Source organism: Patagioenas fasciata, unplaced genomic scaffold, assembly GCF_037038585.1.
Source record: "Patagioenas fasciata isolate bPatFas1 unplaced genomic scaffold, bPatFas1.hap1 Unplaced_5, whole genome shotgun sequence".
Taxonomy (NCBI): Eukaryota; Metazoa; Chordata; class Aves; order Columbiformes; family Columbidae; genus Patagioenas; species Patagioenas fasciata.
The window spans coordinates 1015792-1029624 of record NW_027288767.1 but is presented as its reverse complement, the minus strand read 5'-3'; the positions used below and the strand labels follow the sequence as shown (position 1 = coordinate 1029624).

General features: G+C 49.4%; 2 protein-coding genes across 2 annotated transcripts in view; both read left to right on the top strand.

The window, feature by feature from the left end:
• The window catches only part of LOC139826881 (dynein axonemal heavy chain 9-like), a 63534-nt gene that overhangs the window by 25284 nt on the left and 24417 nt on the right, over nt 1–13833 (top strand). The gene's annotated exons all lie outside the window — the stretch shown is intronic.
• The window catches only part of LOC139826883 (dynein axonemal heavy chain 9-like), a 28575-nt gene that overhangs the window by 5383 nt on the left and 9359 nt on the right, over nt 1–13833 (top strand). Inside the window, exons 5-12 of the mRNA XM_071803274.1 lie at nt 1535–1665; nt 2777–2903; nt 6297–6449; nt 7661–7786; nt 8418–8657; nt 9748–9908; nt 10941–11097; nt 12499–12603. Coding sequence (XP_071659375.1) covers nt 1535–1665; nt 2777–2903; nt 6297–6449; nt 7661–7786; nt 8418–8657; nt 9748–9908; nt 10941–11097; nt 12499–12603 — 1200 coding nt within the window. The remainder of the gene's footprint in view (nt 1–1534; nt 1666–2776; nt 2904–6296; nt 6450–7660; nt 7787–8417; nt 8658–9747; nt 9909–10940; nt 11098–12498; nt 12604–13833) is intronic.

Here is a 13833-nt window from a genome sequence, read left to right as displayed (position 1 = left end):
TGGCAGTGGTATGAACCATAGAACCATAGGATGTCCTGACTTGGAAGGACCCATCAGGATTGTCAAGTCCAACTCCTGTCCCTGCACAGGACACCCCACAATTCACCCCATGTGTCTGAGGACGTTGTCCAGTCTCTCCTTGAACACTGTCAGGTTGGGGCTGTGACCCCTCCCTGGGAGCCTGTTCAGTGTCCAGCACCTCTGGGTGAAGAACCTTTTCCTCATGTCCCACTGCCCTCCCTGGCACATCTTCTGCCATTCCCTGGGTTCTGTCACTGTCACAGAGAAGAGCTCAGCCCTGCCCCTCCTGCTCCTGCTGAGGAACCTGCAGCCCCATGAGCTCTGCCCTCAGTCTCCTCTGCTCCAGCTGAGCAAACCCAGGGACTTCAGCCGCTCCTCATACGGTTTCCCCTCCGAACCCTTCACCAAGTTCATGTCCCTCCTCTGGACACCCTCCAGTAGCTTTATCTCCTTTTCTCCTGTGTCCCCAGCCCTGCACACAGTGAATGCTCCAGGTGAGGCCGCCCCAGCACAGAGCAGAGCGGGACAATCCCCTCCCTGCCCGGCTGGCCGTGCCGTGCTGGATGCACCAGGACACGGGGCCTGGCTCCAGGGACACAGGTGGCTCAGTCAGCAGCTTCTCTTCCGTAAAAGAAAGACTGAAGCTCAAAGTCTCTGTAGCTGAGCACCCTCAGGATGCATCCAGGGCTGGGGGGATGTGCTGACAGGCTGTGGGATGCTCACCTGGAGCTGGATCTGTGGCGTGAGTGTAGGGAGGGCTCAACCTTCCAGATGGAGCCTTGCTCCTGGGGCTGAACACAGGGTAGCGTGGAAGTGTTACCTGGACTGCTTGGAACACTTGTTCAGTGTCCCGCCTCACTTAGGAGGCCTGACCTGGGAAGAAGGGAGGAGCAGAGATGTTTTGAACATAGCTTGCTTTATTCTTCAGTGTTTAGCTCCAGAAATTCAGAGTCCCTGTTAGATATGGAGCATAATTGTTGACGTGGGCCTCCGGTGCTGACATGGGGTTTCCATACCCTTATTGAAGGCAAGGAAGGGCTCTCCTCTACAAGAGTCATCATACCCGTTTTGTGGATGGGTGTTGGGATTCCTGTGCTGTAGCAGGAGGGGAGGAGTGCACTCACATGAGGCTGGTAGCCTTTCCACGGTGTGGGAGCATCTCCTGCTGCTGCAGCCAGGGAAACTTGGTACTTCACCTGGACATGGGAGAGAGAGATTTATGAGGTTTTCCAAGGGGAATTAAATCCCATGAAAATGGTTGGTCCTAGACATTGCCTCCTGCATGGAGCACTTTATCCACCACCCCTTTGGGATACAGTGACAAGAAGGCAAGTGCCTGTTTGAAGACTAGTTTCAGGCAAGTCAGTGGAAGAGCCATTCTGGAATGGTGGAGGGGTCCCTGTCTGCACTGGACAGAAGGTTTTCCCCTCAACCCAAAGACAGCACCCAGAGGATGGAGACCTTTAGCACAAAATCCATGTTTTACCATGAACATGTTTGTGTTGCTTTTTAGGACTCCAAACGCTTTGAAGGGATTGATGTGGACTTTAAAGAACTGGCCTATGAAACTCAGAAAACCCCAAATGTGGTTGAGGCCACCAATAAACCAGGTCTGTCCCAACAACTGGAGGACATTCAGAGTAGGTAGGTACAACTTCAGTCCCAGGATTTTGTCAGAGACTGGGATCAGCTCTAATAAGTTGGTTTAACCTGTGCTCCAAGGCTTTCCTTCTGGACTGTGCGTTCTTTGCATTCACACATTGAGTCTTTTTATTCATGATCCATCACCCTGAAGCCCCCAAGGTGGATTCTGGCTTTGCGTATGTGCAAACTCTTATCTTGAATATTGATTTGCACACATACAAAGCTAGGCACTCAGTTGGTTTTAATAACATGTGGCCTCACTGCCACCCCAAATTTGGTGTCTTAAATATCTATTTAGCAGTCCAAGCAGGGATATCTGCAGCAGAGCTGATCCCATGTGCTTTAATTAACAAAATTATCTTTGTGTGTGTACCCTTCACAGATGGTATAACTAAACTCCCTGAGAAAGACCTTAATGTCCAGAGATGGATACAGTTCTCACCTAACATATGAGCTACTCTACCTGGAACACACCTAACAAGTTAACGTGATAGCTGTTGTGTCAGTAATAACTATCCATTTAAAATAGAGATCTAATTTTACTTCCTAAACAGATAAGGCCCGTGTTCCCCACAGAGGACTAACTGCATGTTATTTATGAACTTTGAAAGCTCAGCAGCAGTTTAACATGTAAACACTGAGAGATTCATTTTAGAACGGAGCAAACAAGTTTCTTTTCAGGCTTCACAAGCACAAAAAGCTGAGTAGGTTTGAATCAGACTTTAAAATGTGCTCATTAGAGTAAAAGCAGTTTTGGAAACTTTCATCCTAGTGTGAAATCACCTGTGGCAGTTGAGAGCTTGTCTAAAACAGTAAGTCAGACTGCAAAGCCTTTCTAGCCTCTTCTTCCACCTGTGTTTCTGCTTTTTGGTGAGGATTCTCTGACTCTTTGTCTGTTTGACCCTTGGGAGTGGAGAGAGATCTATGAGTTACTATGTGCTTTGTTATCTATTTGGAAAATGCTGTAAAGGACCAGCCTGCAGGCTCAGCTCATGTCTGGCATTTCCCCATGGGAGGGGAGAATCTGCTCGATAACCCAAACTGTAGCACGACACATTAAAGGATATTCACCCGCCTGTCCTGGGCTCTATTTTTCTGCTCTTCTCCCCAGGTTGTCCCTGTGTGAGAAGGCTTTGGCTGAATATTTGGACATGAAAAGATTGGCCTTTCCCAGATTTTACTTTGTTTCTTCAGCAGATTTATTGGATATTCTTTCCAATGGCACCAACCCACAGCTGGTAAGCCTTGCACTATGTCACCTTCACATTTTCCAGCTGTCAGTAATGTCAGGGTGGAAGATGCTGTCTAGGGACTCAGCTGTAGCTTATCCTTTCTTGAGTGCCTTTTCTCCCACCCTCACTTGGATTAACAATAACTCTTTCACTGCTGGCCTTCATCTGTCGTCTCTGAAAGGCAATGCGCACACTGTATGTTGTCCCATCTGTCCCTGGTGATGCTTGCAGATGGTTCTGAAAGCACTGCACAGAGCAGAGCTATGTTCTTGATACCATAAAAACAGTGGGTTTGTTTCTGCTGGGATACAGTGAGGTTGGGGGAAACCATTTCTTGAGGATCTCAGCCAAAACTTGTTGCTGAGCTTGGTTCCCCAAGCTGGGATGCCAGCAAACAGCATCTGTTGTTGAAAGAGCCACAGACCGATCATTCAAATGTGACAGTGTTGACAACTGAGGGCTTGGAGACGTCTCTGTTTTTAGGCAGAGGAGACATCTGCTAGTCAGCCACTTCTTCCTTCCCCCATGCAAAGGTCTTTGGGATGGCCTGTTTACAGGGGAAGAGCAGAACACAGCCTGGAAGAGGTAAGACAGCTGGTGGTCAGACAGTGGCTGTGGCCAAGGCAGGACTTCCTTGGGTTGCCACCCACCCCTGCACAGCTCTGCTTGGCCTTGTTTGGGACGCATCTTTTATTCAGAGGTTGGTGCATAAAACCAGTCAAAACGTTCACAGCAAAAGGCGAGTGTTGGATGATGAACAAAGTCCTAATTCTGTCTTTTGGTAGCGAGTATTTTCACTTTCTTCAGGCTTTCCACCATTTTCAGTATTGGTGTGAGCACAGGAATGGAGCAGGTTTGCATGTGTATTTGGAAATGCTGTTGTTTACCTCTAACCTTTAACGCTGCTTCTATCTGTGTCTGCTGCTGGGTGATTTCAGCCCACAGAGTATCATAAATACATAGTTGATTGATATTTAAAATGAAGAGGAAAAAAAAACCACAGGAAGCAAAGATACTGTGTTGAAATGCTCTGTTGAGTAAGAAGAAATTCCTGGTGTTTTCTGTTATTCAAAAGTATTTGCAGTAAAATCAAAGTAAATGTCAAGCAGTATCATACGTAGATACACTCTCAGCCTTCCCAATGTAGTTTCAAAGTCTGATGATTCCTAAAGGAGGATTAAATACACAATGACATTATCCTCGTGAACTGGGTGCTGAACTTGTGCAGATTCAGGTGCGTTCGGGCTCTGGCAGCAGGATCGCAGCAAGTGCTGGGGTTGTGTCCGAACCCTCCAGACTGGACAGGGTCTGGGAAGGGGCAGCTGGGGATTTGTGACCAGAAGCTTCTACATGTAAGAAAAAGTTTCTACGGTTTACTTACGGTTTGAAAAGAGATAGGCTTATGGCCTCAAGATACGCTTAATGGCCTCAAGTTGTGCCAGGGGAGGTTCAGATTGGATATTGTAAAAAAATTCTTCCCAGAAAGGGCTGTGGGGCATGGGAACAGGCTGCCCAGGGCAGTGCTGGAGTCACCATCCCTGGAGGGGTTTAAAAGACATTTAGACGAGGTTCTTAGGGACATGGATTAGTGCCAGAGCTAGGGTATGGCTGGACTTGATCCTGAGGGTTTCTTCCACCCAAAATGATTCTGTGATCTGGGGGGATGCTGAGTGCCCTGTGCTTCTCAGAGTCACTTAGCACCTCCCAGGGTTTGGCCCTGCTTGTATGTGTGTGAGAAGCTGCGTCCACTTGCAGCACAGCTCATGAGAGGGAGGGTTGTAGTTCTTTGTGAGTCAGTGAGTCAGAATTAGATGGACAAATCCACCTCCACCCTTCCTTCTCTGAAAGCATCAGAGCATTGGGCATCTCACGCAGAATCCCAGAATGTCAGGGTTGGAAGGGACCTGGAAAGCTCATCCAGTGCAATCCCCCATGGAGCAGGAACACCCAGCTGAGGTTCCACAGGAAGGTGTCCAGGCGGGTTTGAATGTCTGCAGAGAAGGAGACTCCACAACCCCCATGGGCAGCCTGGGCCAGGCTCTGACACCCTCACCAGGAACAAGTTTCTTCTCAAATTTAAGTGAAACCTCCTGTGTTCCAGTTTGAACCCATTCCCCCTTGTCCTATCACTGGTTGTCACCGAGGAGAGCCTGGCTCCATTCTCCTGACACTCCCCCTTTAGATATCTGTAAACATGAATGAGTCCCCCCTCAGTCTCCTCTTCTCCAGCTCCAGAGCCCCAGCTCCCTCAGCCTTTCCTCACACGGGAGATGCTCCACTCCCTTCAGCATCTTGGTGGCTGCGCTGGACTCTCTCCAGCAGTTCCCTGTCCTTCTGGAACTGAGGGGCCACAACTGGACACAATATTCCAGGTGTGGTCTCCCCAGGGCAGAGCAGAGGGGCAGGAGAACCTCTCTGACCTACTGACCACCCCCTTCTAACCCACCCCAGGTACCATTGGCCTTCCTGGCCACAAGGGCCCAGTGCTGGCTCGTGGTCACCCTGCTGTCCCCAGGACCCCCAGGTCCCTTTCCCTCATTTCTCATCTCCCCTATGGGAGTTTTTCTACCTCTCTGCTGTAATTGAGAGAGGCAGCTCCTGTCTGGGACTGCTTTGGGAGCTTCCCCTTTCTGTGGGGACGTCAATCCTAGGAGAATCTCACCTTCATTGGCGTGGGGCGCGCAGTGATGCAGTTGTGTGTTACGCAGTGGTCTGGAAGAAGTGCTGGTGACCTGCTCAGCTCCCAGCAGGCAGATGCTGATGTTGAGAGCCCACAGCATCTCCCTGTTGGCTTTGCAGACTCAGATGGAGGTGAACAGGAAAGAACTGAATTATTCTTTTCCTTCTGGAAGAGTGCTTTTGGTGAACATGGTTGTTCTATAGGAGGTCTGGGCTGTTTATCATAGGTCTTAGGCAGAAATAAAGATCTTTCTTCTCCATGAAAGAGAATTTAGGATATTTCACTAGCACAAAATCAGTTTCTAGTAGTGGAAAAACAGGAAAGTTCATAGTGAAGAAAACTCCACGTTGTGCTGAGAATAGGATGAGGTGGAGAAATGGCTACAGACTTCTCATCACTACATGTAGGGAAATTTGGGGTAGGAGTCATGAGGTGTTTCAATGTTTTCTATGCTTTTGCTCTGTATGGAAGATTTCCCAATGGAGAAACATGATTTATTAAGGCATGTCTGTTTTCTAAATTCCGTAGAAATAGGTGGAAGTATTACAAGAGACAGCAAGAGGCTTTTGTTGGCAGTATGTTGGCCACATTTGAGAAGATGTGGTGCTACCTAAATATCCAAGATATTTTGTTAACATGATTTTGCTTGTGACATGTATAGTGATCTTCATTCCGCTCGTCCTATCTCGGTTGCTTTATTTATACAACCCGTTTTGCAGGTGCAACGTCATCTTTCCAAACTCTTTGACAGCTTGGCCAGGATGAAATTCCAGCTGGACTCTGAGCAAAAGCCAACCAAGGTTGGCCTGGGAATGTACAGTAGAGAGGAGGAGTACGTCAGCTGCAGCGAGCCCTGTGACTGCAGTGGGCAGGTGAGAGGGAAGTCCTTGTCTATCAAAACTGTCCGGTGGAGTCTGCTCCCCTGCCCCTCGTGTGAGATCCCTTGCCAAGACGTCATAGAGCTTCACTGCTCTCCCTTGGTGCATGAGAAAAGCTGGAAGAGGTGGTGATTTAGTACCTCCTTACACCACAACCTTTCGTGTCACTCTGGATAGGTCCTCACTAAGGGGGGACGTGGATGTCGCAGTCCACTGTGAGAGAAAGAGCTGTGCCATTTTTCTGACTAGGTTTTTAATTTGATTTTTTCTAAGACCTTTTGAAGGTTAGTCTTAAAGCTTGCTACAAATATGCTCGGTGAGGGAGGGGATGCAGACTGAAAAGAGACTAAGCTATTCCATAGTACCTCTGCACGGGTGTGTTTGGCAGGAGAAGGCCTTTTACCTGTTTCTCAAGTCTTCATTATTTCATACCACGAGTGAAAGTATGAAATGTAAGAATCAAGCTACTGCTCAGCTTATCTATCCTGGTAGTTTCACCTTTCTGCATGGTCTATTACAGGAAGCTAAAGTACGTAATACCGGCTACTGAGCTCCCCAGCAATGGAGCTTGCTGCGTTCAGTCCGTCTTCTTGTTGAGGGCTTTGCCTGTGAAATATGAAATTCAGCAGGAATTGTGTTCCCAAGTTTGGCAGCATCTTTCTTCTGCTGCTGGCAGACTGCCCACATCCCACCAGGGATTCTGTCATGGCCTGGAGGTGGAACACACCTGACCAAATTATTCATTGACGGAGTTCATTTTGGTTCCTCCTGTAGCTAGAGTTCAAGAAAAAAATCTGTCTTCTGTTCTTGGTGTCTGGAAGTAGATGCTAATCCTACAGTACCAGAATTAGCCAAATCTACCCAGTCTGAAGGAGGCTGTGAGGTTTGGTTAACTCATAGAATGTCCTGAGCTGGAAGGGACCCACCAGGATCATGGAGTCCAAGTCCTGTCCCTGCAGTGACAACCCCACAGGTCACCCCGTGTGTCTGAGGACGTTGTCCAGTCTCTCCTTGAACACTGTCAGGTTGGGGCCGTGACACCTCCCTGGGAGCCTGTTCAGTGTCCAGCACCTCTGGGTGAAGAACCTTTCCCTCATGTCCAGTCTAAAGAGAACTGAGATGCTTGCCTCATTTCCTATCTTCACTAATTACCAAAGGCACTTAAGAAGAGCAAATGTGTTACTGGGATTTAATCTCTTTTCCAGGTTGAAGTCTGGCTCAGTCATGTACTAGACAGCATGAGGGCTACTGTGAGAGATGAGATGACAGAAGCCGTCATGGCTTATGAGGAAAAACCAAGGGAGCAATGGCTCTTTGACTATCCTGCCCAGGTATCTGCCACTGCTTCTTATCACCACTCAGGCTGGCTCGTGGAAAGGTAGCTCTTGGGTTCCCCATCAGTCCTGCCCTTCCCTTCTTTCAGCAGCTGTGGACAGGCATGTTTCTGGCCTCCACCTTGCTATCCAGGAGAGAGGGAGGATGAGTTGTCCTTTATCCTGGCGGTCTCCTGATGGAGTTTTCAGGCTGAGCTCCATGCTCTGGTTGGGGCTCTTGGTTGGGTGACAGAGCCCAGGGGCTTGGGCAGTGCAGTCTGTACAGCCAGAGCAGTGAGAGGTGCAGCAGGAAGGCAAAGTGGTGAGGCCTGATAAGAGTGAAGAGCCCCTCAGATGCACCTCTGACAACCTCGTGGTCTCCAACTCTTCCTCCTCTGCTGTGTCAGGCATGTGAAAGGTGCTGATTTACTTATAACTAGCTGCTAAATGTGTCTATCACTGATATGGTGTTTTAAATGAATGTCATGGAGCAGATCCTTGTTGTACTGTCTGCTGTGACTACTGTATGAAAAAATACTTAATTTCATGTCACGGATGTTTCATCCTTGATCTCCCTGTGGATCCGACACTCTTGAACATAAGGAAGCTTTGGTATTTTCCCTGATACTGAACCAGCCTATTTCCCTAGGTGGCGCTTTGCTGCACCCAGATCTGGTGGACAACCGAGGTTGGGATTGCCTTTGCCAGGGTGGAGGAAGGCTACGAGAATGCGATGAAGGAATATCACAAGAAGCAAGTGACCCAGCTGAACACCCTCGTTACCATGCTGATCGGGCAGCTCTCCAAGGGCGACAGACAGAAAATCATGACCATTTGCACCATCGACGTGCATGCTCGGGATGTGGTGGCAAAGATGATAGCACAGAAGGTTGGTGTTGGCAGTTCAGCACAGTTCTGTGGGTGCTGGAGAGGGGGCTTCAGGGGGCCCAACCACTGGCCATTCAGATCACTGCCGGTCTCAGTGGGAGACGTATGACTAAATTTATTTCTACAATGTTTGTAGTAAGTGTGCGGAAAGCCCCTGTAAGCCTGCAGAGCTGTGCTGTGTCATGGCCCTGCAACACCAACTTGTAGTTGCTGCAGATTCACACCAGGAGTGAGAGCGCGGCCCTGCGTCCTGGTGCCAAGACATGTGCTGGTGGATGATGGTGGTGTGTTGGGAGGCTGCTGGACTCAGTCTCAGTTTTGACTTTAGAAAGTAAGAAAAAGCATTCAAGCTTTGTTCTTTGTAGCGTCCTTTGTCTGGTGTGGGGCCACAGGGACTTATGTGGGACTCCCTTCTCCTGCAACACCTCTCCCACACTACTCCCCTGTCCCTGACACCATGCCAAGTGTTTAGCCTTGCAGGTGGGTGGGAAGATGCCCTGAATGTATTGGGTTGTGGCTCTTCCCTCATCTGTGTCATCTCAGAGGCAGCCAGGCTGCTCACAGGGTTTCTGTCTTCAAGGCTCAGCTGGGCTCAGTGGTGCCTCGGTCCAGCCTGGGGTGAAGTGATGCATCTGGACCTGCCTGCTGGTTGTGCAGAGAGCGCTGGCCATGCCTGTCTTTGTCCACCTGTCCCCAGTCTGTTTCCTTGGTGCTGTCTGCAACCTCTTCCTTGTCTAGATGGCCTCTGCTCCTTCTCTCACTCTGGTTGCGTTATGAGACCTTCTTCATGACTTGCTGCTTCTTAAATCTATTCAGGAGTCTTTTTGTAAGGCTCTTTCTCTTGGCCATTAATTTTTTCCTCTCCCACCAATGTGGTCACTAATTTGGTTCCTCCCCTTTACTGATGGGAGATGGGGAGGTGACATTTCTCACCGCATTGCAAGGAGGCGGCCTTCCTCACCACACCTGCCTTGCAGTGAGGACCAGTCATCCCCCATGAAAATTTTATAGCAGTCGCTATTTTGGCCCCCGAGCTGCATGTGTCTGGCATCCCCGGCCTTCCTGTGATGGTGTTTGTGGGTGTGTTGCAGGTGGACAATGCCCAGGCCTTTATCTGGCTGTCACAGCTCCGGCACAGATGGTCAGATGAGGAACGGCACTGCTTTGCCAACATCTGTGACGCCCAGTTCCTGTACTCCTATGAATACCTTGGCAATACCCCTCGGCTTGTGATCACTCCGCTGACCGACAGGTAAGTCCCTGGGACACAATGTCATAGCTGGGCTTTGCCACACAGGTAGAGAGAGAGATGCCAACCAAAGATGGATTTAGTTCAGACACCTGTATCCCTCTTGTTCTGTCTCCATGTCCCAGCACTCCAGTGGTCGAGCTCTAACTCTTATCTGGTTTTTGGTGGTACCCTCTGGGGAATTTGTACATCAGATCCCTGGGTGGGATTCAGCTCACACATTAAAACACTTGTGGGTGTCTTCCTGTGCACAAGATGTCCACAGTCCATAAAGCTGGTGAGTCCAGAGAGCTTTCATCCCATCTTGAAGCAGACATCTACCTGGTTGCCTCAGTGGGGACACCTAGGGTTACTTGAGATACTCTGTGTTGTCCCACCTGGCTTCCAGCTGCCAATCCAGAAGTGTAAAAGTCTCCTATGGACCCCTTGTCATATCTCTCCACCCTATGTGACATTTCAGCAACCAAGAGCATCTCAGGTGGCTCTAGTCACCTGTGTTAGTCAGCTGCGTCAAGCCCCCAGGTATCATCAGGTTTTGTTGGCTATATTGACTACACCTCTGTGGCTTATACAGGTAGTATAGATACTCACATGTGGACACCACCCCAGTGTCCATCATCAACATGATGGAGAAACTTTGGGACTTGCTGCAGCTTTGAGTTGGGTTCACTCATAGGCCACCTGAGCAGGTTTCTGTCAGTGACAGGTCTTCCAGAAAAGCTGTCCTTTTCTCATACTGCCTGAGATGTGCCCAATATCCATGAGTTGTATGAGGATCCAGAGAGAACACAAGCTGGACATGAAGAGGTTTGGGCAGACCTTGGTGGAAGATGAGTATCTCTTGGAGAAAACAGAGCTGAGCAGAGGTGGTAATTAATGCCAAGAAGGCTTTCAGCTCAGACATGACCCCTGCTCACGTACAGCTTTTCAGAGGAGAGGCTCTGCTGAGTGCAATGCTCTAGTGCTATTGCCCTGCAGCCCACAGTTGACCTATTGGACATATTTCCTTTTTTCATTCATCATTCACTGTGAAAGATGTTACATCACCCTGACCCAGTCACTGCACCTGACCATGAGCGGAGCACCTGCAGGCCCTGCGGGCACTGGCAAGACGGAGACTACGAAAGATTTGGGGCGAGCCCTGGGCATCATGGTGTACGTGTTTAACTGCTCCGAGCAGATGGACTACAAGGTATGGCTCCCACCTCGGCTGCAGTGCGGTCACATGGGGCTGGGGATGCTCAGGGCCCGAGCAAACCTGAAGGATGAGAGTAATCCAATGGTACCTGGGGTGCATTAGGAGAGGTATGACCAGCAGGTCAAGGGAGGTTGTTCCTTCCGCTCTGCTCTGCCCTGGTGATGCCACATCTGGAGTTGTGTCCAGTTCTGGGCTCCCCAGTTTAAGAAGGAATAACTGCACAGAGTCCAGCAGTGGGCTACAAAGATGCTGAGGGGTCTGGAGCTTCTTTCTTGTGAGGAGAGACTGAGAGAGCTGGAGCTGTTGAGCTGGAGAAGAGAAGCTGAGAGGGATCTGATCAATGGGATCAATATCTCAGGGTGGCTGTCAGAGGATGGACCAGACTCTGTTCAGTGGTGCCCAACGCCAGGGTGAGGGGCAGCGGGCACAGACTGAAACACAGGAGGCTCCATCTGAACATGAGCAGAAACTTGTTTGCTGGGAGGTGCCAGAGCCTGGCCCAGGCTGCCCAGAGCGGGTGTGGAGTCTCCTTCTCTGAGACATTGAAACCCGCCTGGACCCACCTGTGTGATCTGCTCTGTGACCCTGCGTGAGCAGGGCTTGGACTGGGGATCTGCAGAGGTCCCTTCAGCCCCACCAGGCTGGGATTCTGTGATCACCTCTCTCCAAATCCCTGCTACACTCCTTTAAGCTGAATGCCTTTTCCTTCTCCTCCCGTTCCTTCTCTAAGATTTGCACAAGGTTCTTCAGGAGGCAGAGACCCGAACTATCTTCTCTGCCTCGTTATGCATTTCCCTTCCTTTCTGGAGTTAGATTTCATGTGTAATTCTTCAAAAATGTTGGTCTGTTCAGTTGAGACCAAGGCTGTGCTGATAGTTGGACCCTGGTCGTTTCTTCTCGGCGTGCTCGCGACCTGGCAGCCCCTGGCACGGGGAGGGACCTGTCCTGGTTTTCTCAGGATCCTCTCCCAGAATAAACCCAAAACATAGTGAACCTTCAGCCGCTACAGAGCACTGAATCATTAGGCTGAGTCTTGCTCTCTGCCAGTCTGGCACGGTACAGTGATTTTGGTAGCCTCGGATCATATGTCATTTAGCTTATGGGCTCTCCCAGGAAACGGGACCATCAGTAATTCAGCACAAGTGACCTTTAAATGAAACTGGTGCACAGATATATCGAGAAAGTGCAATTAGCAGATAAAGTGGCAAGCTGCGCAGAGCTATAAATATTATAATTGAGTTGCGCCTGCTGTTTCCATGCACTTTTCTAAATACCCACAATAGACTGTAAATTGCTATAAATAAACAGGCTGGGAAATAAAATCAATTTTTTGCTGGAGTTGATTCCATTTATGATTTCACTCTTGTGATCTTTGTTTTTGTTTTGTTTTTCCAGTCTTGTGGGAATATTTACAAAGGCCTTTCCCAGACGGGAGCCTGGGGCTGTTTTGATGAATTTAACAGGATCTCAGTTGAGGTCCTTTCTGTGGTTGCTGTACAGGTGAGTGGAGAAACACTCATAAATAAATACAAACAGAGCAGAGCCATTCTGCAGTCTTTGGAGCAAGGGTAAAAATGGCAATTGCATATTGCCGGTTTCAGTTCTGTGTATAGGCAGGTGTGGGATTAGATCTCAAGATTGATCACATGAATATCACAGCACTGCCAAGATGTCGCAGTTACGTGCTGCAAAGATATTTGTCACTTTTCTTGCCCCAGTTACAGCATTTGTGCCAAGACAATTCTTTGTAGCATCTTTTCCCAGACCACTACGCACCATGGCTCTGTACCTGTTCCTCCTCAGGAAAGCACTCGTGTCATTAATCTGCTGTGAGATAATTGCAGCACATCGTTTCAAGGCAGAGAAGCTGCCTTGACTTGCGGCTGCTCAGTCTGCAATGTAGGGAATAATTTTCACAGAGGGGAAGAGGGGTGTTTGGGGCAGATCCGCTGGACTTCTGGGGGTTCCTTATCACCCCTGGTCAGGCACAGGTTGTGTGTCATACTCAGGAAATGGGAATACATTCAGGATTAATTTTCTTAACCTGTCTCCAAAACTGTATGGCTGTGGATTTAGTTCTGGTGTCTGTAACGACAGCTCTGCCAAGTGGCTTTGGAAGGTATTCCTGGCCAACTGGCACCATTCCTTGGAGGAATGTGTGCAGCCCCGTGGTGCTCCCAAAAGCCAGTGTCAGCTGGTGACACTCGGGAGCTGGAATCTGGGGCAGATCTGCGGCCCTTGCTGACGCGCTTGCCCAGGGTACCCTGACACCGTGGGATTAAACCTGGGACAGAGCTATTGGAGCGGTGCCCAGCTGGGCATGGGTGTTTCCCCTGGCGAATGGTTTCTCATCTCCTCTGTAGTTTAGCTGCTCAGTGCATTGTGTTGGTGAGTCTCGTGTGAAGCGCAGCAGCATCCCTGGAGAAGGGCTGGAAGGGAGACTGGCCTCCCCATCGTGCCAGAAAGTCCTGTGCTCTCGTGCTTATATATATAATCTGTCACTTCGCGTCCTCCTTCCCCTCCTCTTACCAGCCCATGAGGAAACCTGGCATTATTTTATACGGGGGAAGCCTTGGGGGGCTTCAGTGCAGAAAACTGAGGTGCCAAAGTGCCCAAGTTCTTCAGGATCCAACTGTCAGCTGAGTGCGTGTTTTAGGATCCTAATATCTGATTGAGGTGCTGAATTGTTCCTGGACTCCCTTTTGGGCTCAGTGTTATAGAAAGATATAA